The following is a 16256-nucleotide window of genomic DNA, read 5'->3' as shown; positions in this document are numbered from 1 at the left end:
TAACCCCAGAGCATGTGCGCGTCTGCAACCCCAGAACATGTGCATGTCTGTAACCACAGAACATGTGCATGTCTGTAACCCCAGAACATGTGTGCGTCTGTAACCCCAGAACATGTGTGTGTCTGTAACCCCAGAGCATGTGCGTGTCTGTAACCACAGAGCTTGGCTTAGGCAGGGAGACCGCTAAGGCCAAATACTGGCCACTCAGAGCAAGATGTGGTCTCAAAAAATTAATAGCAAATCAGATGTTTTTCAGATAATGTACTGAATCATCTCCATTAACGGCAGTCCCTCTGAGGGACAGACACACAGCCTGCCTCTTTTACTCTCTGCCACCTCAGATTTCCCTTCAGCCACCTGTAAACCATTCAATCATTTCCTTCAACATTCATCGTATTTCCCTTCCATCGTTGCTGTAAAGGTGGACAGGCAGGTGGCACAGTTTACACATGTGCACAGACCCCTCACACACACACACCCAGGCCTTCCTGAACACATCATGGATATCCCCCAGCATCCTGCACAATGTCTGATTCACAGAAGACACACAGTAAATACCTTGGAAATAAATGGGTGGGAAGAATATCTGTCTCCATAGTCCAAACGAAAAGGAACCAGAAACCTGACCACCATAACAAGATCTGGTCCAGGAGTGACGTTAGGTGGCATTTTCTGTGGTGAAGAGTTCTGAGCACGTGCCTCGTGGTGTTCTGCCTCTGACTCGTAGCTATGGCACAGCTGTGAGATATCCCTTTGTGAGGTCATCCTCCTCCCCCTCCCAGAACTCCCCAGATGGGAAAATGTGAGCCACTCGGGGAACCCCATGGCTCGCTTTACAAACTGTCTTCTGAAAAACATCTTTACCAGAAGTCAGTTTGACAGCGCCAAGAGGAGACCGTGCCTTCAGTATCTCAATGCCCTGAGATCACTGCAACACAATGGATACAAGACCGTGTATTTTGGGGAAACTGAGATCCCAGAAACGCTTGTCACTGGGGAGGCCTTTAGTGATAGTTATTACATTCACACACCATCCTGGTGTATTCTACACGCTGGGGGCAGTCAAGGCTGGGTGCCTTGGAAATACCGCATGTTCCTGAGAGATGACCTGTGCATCAAGCAAGAAGACAGCCTGTTCTTGGAGTTCTGTGACGTTGTGAAGAGGGCCTATGGCAAGTGTGCCATCGTGGTCAAAGGGAGAAGGCAGCAAGACGAGATGAAGCCAAAGACAGACAAGGAGGGGGAGGACCAGGCCTATGTTCCAACAAGCATTAATTTAACAAGCATCATATGTTCCCCGGGAGTGGCCAAGTCCTACGGCCACGAGCTCATATCTCTGCCTTCCCCCTTTAACTATCTGAACCCCTTAGACTCAGCCTGGTCTTCTGTGAAATGGTTTATCATAAACAACCGGAAGGAGTTTTGTCTGCAGTCTGTTGACAACGTCTACACTTACCGATACATACTCTTCAGTGACTTAATAAGCAAAGGGATTGAAAAGGTAAACCTAACCAAGTGGAAGGCCATAACCAACAAAGTGCGCAGGTGGGAGAACTATTATCTTGGGAAGTTTTCTTAAGGTCATCTGTTCCACAAAGCACTGAGCTGTATGGTCTTTGCCACTAACTGTGGAGTCTGATTCTGAATCACCATCACCAAAAACACTCTAGGGGTGACCTTGAGGGATTACTGCCTCAACTGGGAGGTTCTTGAGGGCTACCAGCAAAGTCCTGGGGTTGACAGAGGCTCCATTAAAGTTTGTTGATAAGTACGGGGTATCAGCTCTCATCTTGTGATGGCTACCTCGAGGACCGCATCTATTGGAGGATTGGGAAGACTCTAGCACAGTGGAGGGTGCTGGCGAGTGAGCAGGATTAACAGATGTGTGATCAAAACTTAGGTCTAAGAAAGAAAGAGAACAAAAAAATAATGAACACTCTGAATTAAATACTAAGCTAATAAACTTCAGGTTAAATAATCCACAAGCATCTACCTTGCCATGAGCAAGAGACGCGTGTGCACAGTGGTCCAGCCGGGGCTATCCCTCTGTGAGGTGGTGGTGAGAGGCAGCTGTGAGGTGGTCAAACCGCACCATAAGTCCAAGGCAAATGGGTGGGCCACAAAAGGGAGCCACGGAGACATCAAAGGTTCAAGGGGTCTTAGGTCAAGTGGGGGGTGGGAGGGCGATGGGACCCACATATCCAACTTGCAAGAATCCCATCTGGAGAGTCCAAAGGCTGCCACAGCATTTATCTCAGGCCTCTGAGCTGAGCTACTGCAGTTGGCACAACACCCTGCTCAAGCCCCAGGGTGCCTGCTGTGGGCCAGAAGGATCTGCGCTTGCATGTCTGCTACAGGAAAAGCCCAATGCCTGCGAAACCAACCACAAAGCTCACGTACGTTCAAGCGATAACGTCACAACAGAAGTAGTTACTCTGGGGTGCAAAAAAATGATGACCTAGACGGGAAAAGATGGACAGCCACGAGGCAGGAGCAGAAAGGGCACGAGAGCTCTGCTTGGTCTTCAGTTTTGCTGAACCTGGGGGAAAAAAAAAGCTCAAGAGACAAGTCTGTTTAAAAAACTAGCATATGAAGATGTCCACCAGCTCCTGATGGATTTGACTGTGGATGGAGTTGCGAAGCCAGGCCGCTGCCAAATGCAGAATGCTCCATATTCCAATCTTGTCCTCCTCCTCTTTGGAATCTTCCTGTGTTATTCAGAAAGAGACTGTGGGATGAACAGAGCCAACCAGAGTTTTAATGCTCTTCAGTAGTAAGCGGTGGGTTCCGAAGTTTTCTCAAGCTAGAGAAAAGGGGATTTAACACACATCTTATCTAAAGGGTGCCACGCCCCAAACTGCCAATCACTTGGACCTACAAAGCTCACCTGTTGCAGATCCAACTCTTACACTGTGCTGTGTGAACTTCCAGCGGCTGCTGTATCAAAGGACTGCACACTTGGCGGCTGGAAGCAACAATCCACTCTTTGCTGTTCTGGATATGGGGAGCCAGACATCAGTCTCACTGATGTGAATCAAGCTGTAAGCAGCTTGGCTGTACTGCCGGGGGCTCTAGGGAAGCTGCCACAAGTGTCCCCCAGTTTCTGATGACCCTCTTACCCTTGACTAGTGTCATCTGCTAAGAAGCAGAACCTGACGAATAGGTTCCATGGGGCTCTGGTCTAGCCAGGAATGCCGGAAGTGTTAAAGGCTTTAGAAGAAAAGTGAGGAGGTTTGGGAGGCCTGTGCAGGGCCGGTAGCCAAGGTCCCAAGTCTCTTCCTGTGGAATGGTCAGCTACGGCAGCATCGATATCGACAGCCACAATGGCAGCACCGGTGGCAGGTGCCACATGCCACAGGGTTGACAGCGTGAATCTGGCCAGCTGGGTGAGTCCAAGGTCTAGCGATGAGTGTTTCCCAAGTGTGACAGCTCAGTAAAAACAGTCTCAGACAATCCTCGGTGAGATGTCTGTGTGCTTTATTCCATGTGGACGGGGACTTTATAAACATTAAGCAGTGGGGTGGGATTTAGGGGGAGGTATCTCCTGTTGGCTCGATTTGAGGTGTTGCTGATTATCTGCATGGGGAGGGACAGGTCCTTTCCTTACGTGATGACTGACTGCCATGATCCTCTCAGTGGGGTGTTCTGGAGCAGGTACAGGAGTGGATGGGGGAGGCTCGACTCCTGCTGATCTCAAGTCCCTGAGATTCCGGGGTCTGAGCTCACCCAACCCTCCGGTTCTCTTGTCATTTGCCCTGCAGGCCAGCAGCCCCAGCACCGTCCTGTCCTGAGTCCACTCTCCCGTCTTTGTACCGACAATCTGTCTGCTGTTGTCCTTATCCTACCATCCTTAGCTGGACCTTAACTGCAGAGACTCTTTTCCTTATAAGAGAAGCCCTGGGCTCTAGGAATCAGAACTGGACTGGTCAACCACTGCCGTGAAGCTGAATGACATCTCACTCTGCCCGCTGAAGGACAGCATTTCCCTTTGCCAATTTGTGTGGGCTTTTCTCTACTTCACGTGTGCTCTGAGATCTAAATCCCTTGAGGGCAGTTAGTATTATCAGTACCTAAGTTTCCTTGGTCTCTTCGGCTGTCACTGCGCAGACCCTGGTGTGACACACCTGAGTTTGGGGGTGAGTGCGGCTTGCCCTTTGATTGTATGGATGGCTGTCTTGGCACTTCTGTGGCTGTGAGAGGACCTCGTGACCATGGTGATAACAAGAACATTTAATTGAGGCTGGCTTATAGTTTCAAAGGTTCAGTCCATTGTTGTCATGGCGGGAAGCACGGCAGGGTGCAGGCAGGCATGGTGCAGGAGAGTAGCTGAGAGTTCTACATCTGGATCCACAGGCAGTAGGAATAGAGAGTGACACTGGGCCTGGCTTGGGCTTCTAAAACTCAAAGCCCATCCCTAAAAAGCACACTTCCTCCAGCAAAGCCACACCTACTCTGAGAAGGCCATGCCTCTCTATAGCACCACTCCCTATGAACCTATAGGCTGCAGGATAAGAATCTTGGATTCTGAGGCCAGCTCTCTGGTTGCTGGCTACATATATGCCTAATTGATCCAGTTACTCATTTAATTGCACAATTTAATTAACCTGATCCTCTCAACAGCTGCTGTGTAGGAGTAACCAGATCTGCATTATACAGATGTGGAAAATCAGCATTATACAGATGTGGAAAATCAGCATTATACAGATGTGGAAACCGGGGTGCAAAGCAGCTGTGTGGGCTGCTGCTGTGCAGAGCGAAGACTCAAATGCAGTTCGCAGCTGAGGTGCCACCCACACTGCCTTGGTTGTCACGTGTCCGAGGTAACCCCACCAGGCAGCTGCTACCCTCAGTTTCCCCATTTGACAGACAAGGAAAGCTGAGAGGTGAATCAAGTCCCCAGGTTGTCAGTTTGTAAGGACAAGCTTGTGCTCAAAACCGCCATGCTTAGCTTGCTTCCTTCTCTCGTTTATGTCTTGTAAGAAAGTCAGTGGGGTACCACCCAGCAGACTGGCCAGCATTAGCTATGCACCGCAACAAGAGTATATTTCAGCACAAAGTGGAGGGGAGGCAGGACACCTCATAAAGCATCATGGGTGTGCAGAGCAGGATAAACAGAGCAACGGCATATCGTTTGGGTGTTAGATAATCAGGATGGGCTAGCGGGAGTGATTCTCATCTAGAAGTAAAACGGTTTGGAGCCCTGTTGCTTTGAAGCTTTGGGTAATGAGGAGGAAAGCAAGCCAGAGAAAGTTCACTGTAACCAGTGCTCTGGCAGGGCCACACGATGTGCATTTTGGTTTTGTGGCACCAACACGAGTGTGGAACGAGGCTTTATGGCACACAGACACTTCAGCAGAAATTCACAGGGCACACTGAGCTTGGCAGCCAGTGGCCCTGCTGGAATCCTGCTAGTGATGAGGCCTTGGCAAAGCTGCCTTGCTTCCCCGAGGCCCGAGGAGGTCATCGGGACAATGGGTTGAGGCCTTAAAATGGAGTCACATGTGCCAAAACCACCACATATGCCTGGACCTTACTGAGAGAGCAGAATGAAGCCCATGTCAAGGCTGAGGTCAAAGCAGATGTCCTCAGTTAAACTAATGTCACCACAGTCACTGCCTCTTTGTCACCTGAGGAGCAGACATTGTTCCCTGGCATTCACGGCCATCTGCAGTAGGCTGGGGGACTTATGTACTTGTCCTTGTGGGGGTGGGGCAGCCGGGCTGGAGAACACCTGGAGGCTTTCTGGGAAGAAGCAAGTGAAAGGAAGGGTAGACATTGCCATGGACCAGTGCAGGGTTGACAACATCACTGCAGACCATCGCTCTGGAGTAGCCTCTGTGTTGTTGGAGGTGTTGGTCTCTCTGGCCTTTCTGTCTCCGGCTACTATACCTCTTCCCGTGGGCCAGGGGAGATGTCTGAGAAGGCAGTGGTCTAAAAATGATGCTTTCTTAGAACCAGCACGAATGAATGTGGATTAGATATAAATCACCCCCGCCCTGTGATGTGGTGCCTGGTCCCCAGCTGTTTGGGACTGTTTGGGGAAGTTGTAGGAAAGAGGCTCATTGTGGGGAATACGTTGAGGGCTACACCCCCTGCCCCACACTGCCCTTCCTCCCTTGCTGGTGCTCACGTTTGAGCGAGCTCCTGCCACCGACGGAGGGAGTGCTGTCCTAGCATGATGCCCCGAGCCCATGCAAACTCTTCTTCCTGTAGTGTCGCTCCTGTAAGGCACTTCGTCCCAGCATGAGAAAAGTAAGGGACATTCTATGCAAACAGAATCCTTGCCCTCTGGCTCTGCGCAACCCAGCTGGACAATCACACAAGTGGTACACACTTCTCTCATGGGTGAATGTTTTTCTCCCACATGGTAATTACTCCTTCCATACTCAGCAGGGCCAGGCTCAGGACAGTGTTGTGCTCACTTTATGAACACAGAGGAGGCTGGTTGGTGACTGGCACCTAGATCGATGCTGCGACCAGGCCTCTGTTACTTGGTGGCTGCTGCTTGCTCCTGTCCTTCATGCTCTCCCCCACCCGTTGCACCTCTTTCCTAACACGAGATAAGAGAGAAAGAAGGATAGAGGGGAAAGAGGAACCAGAAAAATCCCTGAACCTAATTTCTTTCCTTTTGTTTCTTTGACCACTAATATACTGCAACCAAACTTCCTAAATGACCAGCAACCTTAACACCTTGCCTCTAGGGGTCCTAGCATTTAGGTACCCTCTGAAAAGTTCCCAGAATTCCAAACAGCACAAAAATCACAGAAACTATCTACTGCTGGCAAAACCACGCCTCTGCTAGAGCACGAGGCACATCATACTCGGCTGCTTCGGACAATCTGAAGGAGACCCACACCCCCACACCTGGGGTTAAAATGAAAGCATGTTATAACTTTTTAAAAGAACCCCAAATTCTGTCACTACACCAGAATCCAAGACTTTCTACCAGGAAGCCCCGTGCCCATCTCTTCTTGGCGCCTCACACCAGGTGGCATTAGGTTGGGCAAGGAGTCCACAGAGATGTCGTCAGACTGTCAGGTACTAAAGTTAGAAGTGCACATGCTGGGGGCTGGAGAGATGGCTCAGCGGTTAAGAGCACTGACTGCTCTTCCAGAGGTCCTGAGTTCAAATCCCAGCAACCACATGGTGGCTCACAACCGTCTGTAATGGGATCTGATGCCCTCTTCTGGGGCATTACCACAGATCACTAAGGGAAACTCCCCAACAATAAACTCAGATGCTATGACAGCCGTTTAATGCTGGCCACCACCTCCAGCCTGACCTGTGGAGGTCAGGTCTTCTCTGGCCTGGGCAGCTTATTTCTCTTGCCCTTTCCCTCTCTTCCTTTGTGCTTCTTGGGCTTTGCTAGTTTAGCCAAGAGGGCTTGAGGGATGCTGGGGACTTCTCATGGGGGGAGCATGGTGACATCTTACAGACACCCAGGGATGATTATGCTATTTCCTCACTGCGCCCAGCTGCTGACTCTGGCTGTGGGCTGCACCATCCTGTCTGCCTACTAACTTCTAGCCACTGCTTCCACAACTATTTAAAATACAGCTCCCCATCCCCAGGGTCCATTTACCCACGGCACCAACGGGTGATTGGTCATCTCCCTCTAGTGGCAGAAGAGTACACTTGCACAGTAAAAGAAGACAACTTCCGGTTCTCAGGAAAGCATTCGGTCGAGCCCAGCCCTTGGGTCATCTATATAGTGATCCAAGCAGACAGCCGTGAGTCCTGCAAAGCCAAGGGCCCAGGAGGCTGTGCTTTACGTAAGCGCCTGCAGGTCAGGCAGACCTGCAGTTAATGCCAATGGATCTCTCTGTCTTGAATACAGGAGGACTGTGGATAGGTGTGATGGGAGGTGCTGTCCTGGGCTCTGCATCTGAGGTCTGGCATGCTCAGAGCTGGCTGTGTCCTAACTCTGCAAAGTGAGTGGCAGACAGAGGTTTGAGAAGGGGCGGGGCCACCGGCAGGAGGCCGAATGGAGGGCTTAACTGAGACTTGAAACTTGCCAAGGTCCAGGGTCAGGTGTGAGTTAGTTCCATCTAAGCAGAGCCAGAAGATCCAAAGCCTTGGCCCCTGCTCATCTCTGCCCCAGGCTAGCCCCAGGCCAGAGTGGGGTCAGAGAGAGGAAGTGGCTCCCAGGGCAAAGGCTGGAGCACCCTCCTTGCGGGGTGGGGAGTTCCAGGGAACACAGGTTTTCCCCTGTTTTGCCATCTGCCCTCTGTGAGCTGAGGGCCATTCTGTCCTTGGATCTCGGACGCTATGTGAACCCTCCCCTGGTTCCCACACAATGGTTAGGGCCATCCAGCAATCATAGTTAAAATTTTAATATAAGCAATTTCCTTACTGTTGATGTTCTACCCAGGGGGCAAGGGTGGCAGACAAGCTACACGCTCCTGAAAACTTTCTATGTGGCCATCTGCAGTGGGGCCCCAGCACTTCCCAGCACGCCAGGGCTGGTTCCTGCCTCTTTACCCTCCATCCACGTGTGTACCTCGAGGTGTGAGGATAAAGCCGCTAAGCACCTCGGTCTCTTAGGCGCGCAGAGCGAGGAGTTCACCATTGTTTCCTCTCAGATGGGAAACGCATCAGACTGGTCCAGAAGTCACTAGTAGCCCAGGCTGGCCTATGAATATCGGTAGTCCTCCAACCTCAACCTCCTGGGATTACAGGTGTGAGCCGCCACGCCTCTACAGGACCGGTAGCCATGAGTTCTCTCTAGACTGAGCCACCGTGATATTCCATGGCTCTCACCTTCCCCTCAGAAACCCTCCTAGGCTGGCACAGGGTCCAGCCTTCCCTGACACGGTCACCATGGAAACAAGCTACACATGAAGAAGCATGCTGGCAAGTGGGGACATGCTGGCCGAGGCGTCTACTGATGCTCCCTTTGCGGAGGACTGTCCCCTACAGCGGTGTTACCGTTGACGTGGGCATGTATGCACAGGTGCCCAGAATTTTCTATCATAACTCCACAACCAGAATGCAGCGGAGAAAGGAAGGCTTGAAAAAGTGTTCTCATAGTGTGTTCTGGGGGGGGGGGGAGGTAGGAATGGGGAGAGGGAGGGAAGGCAGGATGGAGAGAGGGAGAGAGAATGCAGACAGCAATTTTAAGAATAATGTATTTTATTTCAGTAAACAAAATACTGGTTCTTCTAAAAACGTATAAAAATCCACACTGTCCATCATTTAAGTTCAAGGTCTAGGCCAGAGTGGGTCCTGTCTGTGAAGTCTTTGTTCTGTCTTCTCTGCTGGACTCTACCCAAGCTGACATTTAAATAGGAAAATCTAGAAAGGAAGGCAGACCACAGCAGTGAGGCTGGCGCTGGAGAGAAAGGCTCGGGGCTTGGCACGCTCCACACCAACGGCGCTTGCGCTCTGAGATTCCAGGGGAGGCCACTCGGCCTGACCTACTAACTGGTGCGTCTGGGTTTCCTCCTTTACCGAGGGCTCTGGACAAGCTGCTAGCCCGACAGGCAGGCTAGCCCCTGGGTCAGTTCTAGGTGGCCGTGTGAACACCCATGCTTGTGGCCCTGGCTCAATGAAAGCGTGGACATAACGGGCACCGATGAGCTCACATGTGATCGTCCCACCCTCCGCTCAGCTGACAGGCATCCCGACTCTGCCTGCATCGTAAACCTAGCCAACCCTTCAGCTCAGCTGTCTGCCCTCAGCATTTTAATCTGCCAATCACCCCCTCCTCCAACTAGCACTGAGGCTAAGCACTTCCTGTGGTTTTTGGTTTCCCATCAATAAGACAATTTCTGAAAGGCAAGATTCCACCGTAGTAAGTTCCTCTGCCTAGAACATCTCCACTCTCTGAGGACCAGCGCGTGGCATACAGCAGTGCTCGTTTTGGAGGTGGCACAGCTGGGGAGTGAGTAAGGTGGTTCGGTTCCCAGATCTGTTCTCTACTGTTCTTTCAGCCTGACGTCCCCTTGGGGAGTCGTCAGGAGGGCTGAGGCATGACATGTGCAGTGAAACGCTTGCCCCAGTCTCGCTGCTGTCACCAAGGAGCCTGCTTTACTCGACAGCCTTGGGGATGCCGGCTTTCAGAAGTGTGGCATCAGGTGGGCAGTGCTGTGACGCCAGAGGCGGTTCCCTGGAGCTGAGCGGACTACATAAGAATCACCTGTTGGGTTTTCAAAGCACCTGCTGCGCAGACTGAACGGTGGACCTGAGGCTGGAGCCTTGGAAGCTGTGCTCTTAACAAGCAACACAGGAACCCATGCAGCCGTGTCTAGAAACTCTGATGCTCAGCTGGGCTCGGGAACCAGAATCTAGAATCTAGGATCCTTGCTCACTGTATTTGAATCCTGATACCGAGAGGGGCTCGGAGTTCAGCTTGATACTTTAAGATTTGCACACGGAAGTAAATAATCGGGTGTATCTGTGGCAAGGCCTTAAGAATGGCTCCCAGGACCCTTGAGTCCCGACTTCCCCACGAATGCTCCATCCCACCCCATGCACACAGAGAGGCACCAGCTGCAGTGATACACGAGCCCCACACTTGGGGGCAGGGGGAGCTGTCAGAAAGGGTTGGCTAGGAACACAAGGGCATAAAGGTCTCCTTGATGCTGAAATGCCGAGGGAGCTCAGGGAGAGGACTGGAGACGTGGGCAGGTGAGGCTTGGCCAGACGATGAACAGACTGGAAGGGATTATTTGCCAACAGGGAGCCAGACATCATCCTGAAGATAGCAGGGCTCCTTAATTTGACCTGTATCTCTGCCTCCTCCTCCACCAAACATGCATGTCTTAGTACACGGGCTTTCATGCATGTCTTAGTACACGGGCTTTTCTGGCCTGCAGCTGGGGTCAAGGTCCTGAGCCACCCCCTCCCGCCAGAAGCACAACGGGCTCGGCGCAGAGGACTGATACTCTAAATGGTCAGAGCAGGGCAGAAGCTCTGGCTCTGCACCCTGGCTGCAGTGCCCATGTGCCCTCCTGTAGCGCTTCAGATCAAGGATGCAGAGCTCTCAGGCCACCATACCCTTGGTTGGGCACTGAAGCCCTCTGGAGAGGTTCTGTTTGCAAAGCCCAGTACCTCTAAGGTCTCTTCAGCTCGCTTTCTTCTCCGACTGCTTCCTCTTCTCGGCTTGCAGTTTTCCTTCCAGGCTTCTCCTTTGGTACATTTTCACGCCCGCAAAGGCCAGGCACAGGATCAGGGTTTTTGCTGCCAGGATATACAGCAGCAGGGGCACGTGTTCAAGAACCTCAAGGGAGAAAGACACAGGCTGATTGCTCCAGTAGCGATTTGGAGTCTCTGGCTGGAGTCCTAGTTAGCTTACCTGACAACTCGATACAATCTGTAACCATCTGAGAGGAAAGTCTAGATTGGCGATGTCAGGAGCCATCTAGTATAGGCTAAGGCTGGCAGGTAGCCTTCCTCGAGGTGGCCCACCATTTTTGCATGGTCTGTGATGGGTGAGCTCAATGGCAAGGCCCAAAGAAACTTCACCTCAGGATGGCTTCTTGCAGCTGATATGCCCTTCCTGTCATTATTAAATTAATATAGTAGTTCCTAGGCATTAGCTCACCCTATTGATCAGATTTCCTGCAGATCAACATAAAGATGAACTTTCATGCATTAATGTTGTTTAGATGAATTAATGATTCTATAGACTTCTTGATTTGATTCAAATTTTAGGAAGTTTTAAAAGATGGTCTTAGTTACTTTGCTAAAAGGATGTAACAAAGTTAGAATCAAGAATGGAATGTACCCACCCCTCCTAATAGTAAGTGAAGGCTGCACAATAAGAAATACAATGAGTTTTCATAATCATACTAAAAAGAGAAATAGACTTGGGACGGATTTGTGTGTAAGGAAAAACACTTAGATCCAAGGATAAAGCCACAGGTGTGCACTATGATAAGGCGAGGCCATGAAAATACTGTTGCTTTGAACTTATAATGAGCATATTATTATGAAACACTGCCTTGAACTTAATATCAACACCCTCTGTAACTCCCATTTTATGATAACATTTTATCTTTGAGGTAATTTTCTTTTTTCTTTTTCTTCTTCTTCTTTTTGTTTTTTAAGATTTATTTATTTACTATATGTAAGTACACTGTAGCTGTCTTCAGACACTCCAGAAGAGGGCATCAGATCTTGTTATGGATGGTTGTGAGCCACCATGTGGTTGCTGGGATTTGAACTCTGGACCTTTGGAAGAGCAGTCGGGTGCTCTTACCCACTGAGCCATCTCACCAGCCCTGAGGTAATTTTCTAAGGAACTTTTTGTCTAAGAAGGTATAAAAAGACCAGAGAAAAGAAATACAGTTGTTGATTGAATGGTTTGTCTTGGGGAGCTCTGCCCCATCCATCCATCCATCCATCCATCCATCCACTTTCCCACCCATCCATCCACCCACCCATCCATCCATCCACTCTCCCACCCATCCATCCACCCTCCCACCCATCCATCCACCCACCCATCCATCCATCCATTCTCCCACCCATCCATCCACCTTCCCACCCATCCATCCATCCATCCATCCACCCCACCCACCCATCCATCTATCCACCCATCCATCCATCCACCCACCCATCCATCCATCTATCTATCTATCCATCCATCCAAAGTGTATATGTATATTTGTCTATGTGTACATGTGTAGGTGTATGTATGTATGTATGTATGTAAGCATGCATGAATACTTGTTGTTTGTGACAGACGATCGATCAGGCCCGGCCAGAGTGTATCTGTGCAATGTATAAAGCATCTTTTTCCTTTCTTTCTGGTTCACAAAGAGTTAACCAGCCTAGCCAGAGAGGCTCTGGCTGCCTGGACAGAGAGGGGAGTGATAGCAATACATTTTTTTTATTAAAATCCCCCACCCCACCCCCCGCTGCTAGGCAACAGTGTTAATCACCCAAGCTAGTGTTTTTTAACCATAGAATAAGCAAGAAAGTTTTTTAGGATGTTTTCAGAAGTTTTCAGCAAACAGTATAGTTAAAGAGCTAGAAGGCCAGAGACCATCAGTCTTTAAAGCTACCTCTATATCTAACATTGTGCCCCACTTCAAACCCTTCCAGGTTGGGCTGGCTCCCAGCAGGAGGAGCTGCCTAGACCAGACTGGCCTGTGGGTGTGTCCATGGGGGACTGTCTTCATTATTAACTGGTGTAGGAGGGCTCAGCCTATTGCGGGTGGCACCATTCCCAGGTAGGCAGCCCTGAGATATATACGCTAATCTAAGGGGCTGGAGAGATGGCCAGGGTTAGAATGAAACCAGCCCCCAGCTCCTGATTCCAATTTATACACATCTGTGTCCCTCCAAGTGTATCTAACCCTTTAGTGACTCTCTCTTCCATGTAACAGATGGAGCAGCAGTTGCTATATCCTGGAAAGTCTGTGTGCCTTGTGCTTTCTGTGGACGGTCTCCTTGCTTTCATACTCAGTCCCATGGAGGGGACAGACAGGCCTGACTGAACAGATGAGGACTGTAACTACGGAGAGGTGGTTGACTGGTGAGGAGGAAGCAGGATGCACCAAACTCTCCATTGCTGAATTTCCCAGCAACACATCTTGCCCTTCCACCTGAATCTGGTTTATAATTTAGTCCTGCAAGTCAGCCACAACTCAGCTGATCAGTGCCTTAGAAACTGTTAGGAATGGCTGCCTGAGGATTTCTGAGGAAGCTTGCCCTGTGATAGAATCATAGAGTGAATACCACCGGCGAGGAAGAAGATACATTCTAGTTGTTTAACTTAACCAAAAAGGTAACTATGTCCACTTTCAGCCACTTCTCCTCTCTGAGGAGTGAGGATCACACAGCTTAGGTGCAGTGGAGGATCGTGACGATGTCAGAACGAAGGACATGATGGGCATGCACACTGATGGCAGGGCCTGTCATGCGGCTGCTCCTGAGCGCTACTGGCCAAGTTTGACGCCACGCTCACAATCTAGCTGATGGGGAATGTGAGCATTGCCACATAAACCTCCTTATGTTCCCAGGCTGCTCAAGGCTAAGACTGCCTCAGATCTGGACAGGGTACTGTCTCATCCCCACAGATATACCCTGGGGTCCTTGTAAGATGCAGCCCATGTCACAGGCCTTGGTTCTCCATGGTACAAGCCTCAGTCAGCTTTAGCAAGGGCAGGGATGTGTTATCTGATCAGGAAGGTAAAAAACAAACTGAAAAGGAAATACAGCCGACAGACACGGGCTAGGTGATTCCATTACTTATTTTCTTAAGGGGACCAGAGAGGCAAGAGTTCCCAGGCCGGGGGAGGGGGGGAGTGATGCCAGCAGAGGGCAGCAACACTGAAGGGCTAAAGAGTTTGCCCCACTCTGTACCCCTTCTGGGGCAGAAACTGGCTTCAGCTGGCCTCAATTTCTTGATCATCTCCTCTTATCCCTCAGAATATGCAGACCTGTAAGGGAGGAAATGACTACTGCTGGAGTAGGTGCGATCAACTGTGTGTGAGTGCATGAGGTCATGTGTGTGTGCATGTGTGTGAGTATGTATGTACATGTGTTTATGTATATGAGTGGGGGTGTGTGCATTCATTCATATGAATGCACATGCATGTGTGTGCACACTCATATGTATATGTGTACACATGCTTATGTGTGTGAATGGGTATGTGTGTGTGCTTATGTGCACATGTGTGCATGTACGTGTGTTCATGTGTGTGTGAGTGCATGTGTGTGTTCAAACGTGTTCCATGTGTATGGGTGTGTAACTGTGTGTTATGTATGTGTGTATGTGCATGTGTGTGCATGTGAGTGCAAGCATGCATGCGTGTGTGCTCATGTGCTCATGTGTGTGTGTGACTGCATGTGTCATGTGTGCTGGTCCACATGCTTGTGCCTGCACAAGCATTGTTTTTCTTACTCATCACTGAACATGGAGCTCAGCTCATGATTTCAGCTACACTGGCTGGCTAGCAAGCTCCTAGGATCTGCCTGACTTCAGCTGCCCTGTGTAGTCAAGGCTAGCCCTGAACTCTCTCTTCACCTACCTTTACCTGGCCCTATCTCTACCAGATCCTTCCATCTCTACCTCCCACCTTCTGGCATTGTAGGTGTGCACCTGGCTAATCAGCTAGTCTTTTAACCAACGCTCACCTTACCTCTAGGTTTTCAGGCATTTAAATGAATGAGCCCTGCCCTTTCCCAGCTTTTACTGGTTAGTGGCTATGTATGCTCTGCCTGCCCCCAACTTGGGTTCCAACAGCTAAATCGAACAGTTTATAGGAATCTCTTTCATTCATTTTCCAGGCAGTTCAACATGTCCTTGGTGCTCCTGTGGGTAATTTATGACTTTTTAAAAGGTGGTTTCCATGAAAACTGAGTTGAATCTTTGAGAGACTCAAGTGTGGCTAGGAAAAAAACCCCAGTGCTCTTGGCAAAACAGCTGGATGAGAAGATGGATGAGGACCAGGAAAACTGGGAGTTTTGTAAGATCTCAGTCCACTGTCCTCACCTCAGGCTTGTGCATCAACGTCATAAACGGACACGTGGAGGCCGCAGTCTGAGAGCAAATGCAGGGTGGTCAGATGCTAGCAAGGGCCGCAGAAAGTGTGCTAGGCAACTCTTTGGGGTCTGTTTTGTAAGAGCACTCAATGCTTTACTGCTTTTTTGCCACTGTAATAAAGCACCCCAATAAGAGCCGATTTAGGAAGGAATTTATTTTGGTTCCCACAACAAAGATTGGCCACCACAGGCACTGGTGCCACTCGAGAGGAGAGGGATCCACACGGCCAGAGGTTCCACATCTAAATACCATCACACTGCCTCAGAAGTGCTACAAAGAGATTTGAGAGGCGCTAGCATTCACCCGTTACATCCACTTCAAAGAAACAAAAGTAAGGACTGCTAAGGGAAGCTTTAAAGGCCTGATTTTTGCAGAAAAGTGAGACAGTCTGAGGTTAGGGGAGGCATACTCAAAGAAAGGCCCCGTCTTCCTACAGCAGTCTGGAGAACAAATGTAAATTCACAAGTCTTACACGTTGGAAACATTAAATGTGATTATCAAGGGATGGATGTGAGTAGGGGTGTATGGGGAGGAAGGAACATTCACAGGAGTGGGAAGAGATGATGAGAGCCAGGAGTGAGGACTATCAGATGCTATACAGATATGAGATTGTTGGAGAACAGATTCACTAAAAAAATAAAATAAAAAAATCACTCTACTGTACAGATTATCTACTCCACTGATGCAGAGTATATACTGATGCAGAGTATCTACTCCTCTGTTACAGAGTATCTACTCCACTGATGCAGAGTATATACTGATG

General features: G+C 49.8%; 2 protein-coding genes across 2 annotated transcripts in view; one reads left to right on the top strand and one right to left on the bottom strand.

The window, feature by feature from the left end:
• Positions 1-248: 248 nt before the first annotated feature.
• Fam243a (family with sequence similarity 243 member A) lies at positions 249-3455 on the top strand. Its single transcript, XM_021210054.2, has one exon. It carries the CDS (start codon positions 824-826, stop codon positions 1577-1579), a length of 756 nt encoding a protein of 251 aa, XP_021065713.1. The 5' UTR covers positions 249-823; the 3' UTR covers positions 1580-3455.
• Positions 3456-9128: 5673 nt separating this feature from the next.
• Smim11a (small integral membrane protein 11A) overlaps positions 9129-16256 on the bottom strand; it is an 11818-nt gene continuing 4690 nt past the window's right edge. Inside the window, exons 3-4 of the mRNA XM_021210068.2 lie at positions 11053-11221; positions 9129-9294 (exon numbers count right to left, since the gene is read on the bottom strand). Of these exons, the coding sequence (XP_021065727.1) occupies positions 11066-11221 (156 nt within the window). The 3' untranslated portion in view covers positions 9129-9294; positions 11053-11065. The remainder of the gene's footprint in view (positions 9295-11052; positions 11222-16256) is intronic.

This window comes from Mus pahari, chromosome 12, assembly GCF_900095145.1.
Source record: "Mus pahari chromosome 12, PAHARI_EIJ_v1.1, whole genome shotgun sequence".
NCBI classification, from domain to species: domain Eukaryota; kingdom Metazoa; phylum Chordata; class Mammalia; order Rodentia; family Muridae; genus Mus; species Mus pahari.
This window is presented reverse-complemented; position numbering and strand designations above follow the sequence as displayed.

What these genes read in the sequence shown, in the direction of transcription:
- Fam243a (XM_021210054.2), top strand. Translation starts at nt 824, where the DNA reads ATGGCTCGCTTTACAAACTGTCTTCTGAAAAACATCTTTACCAGAAGT.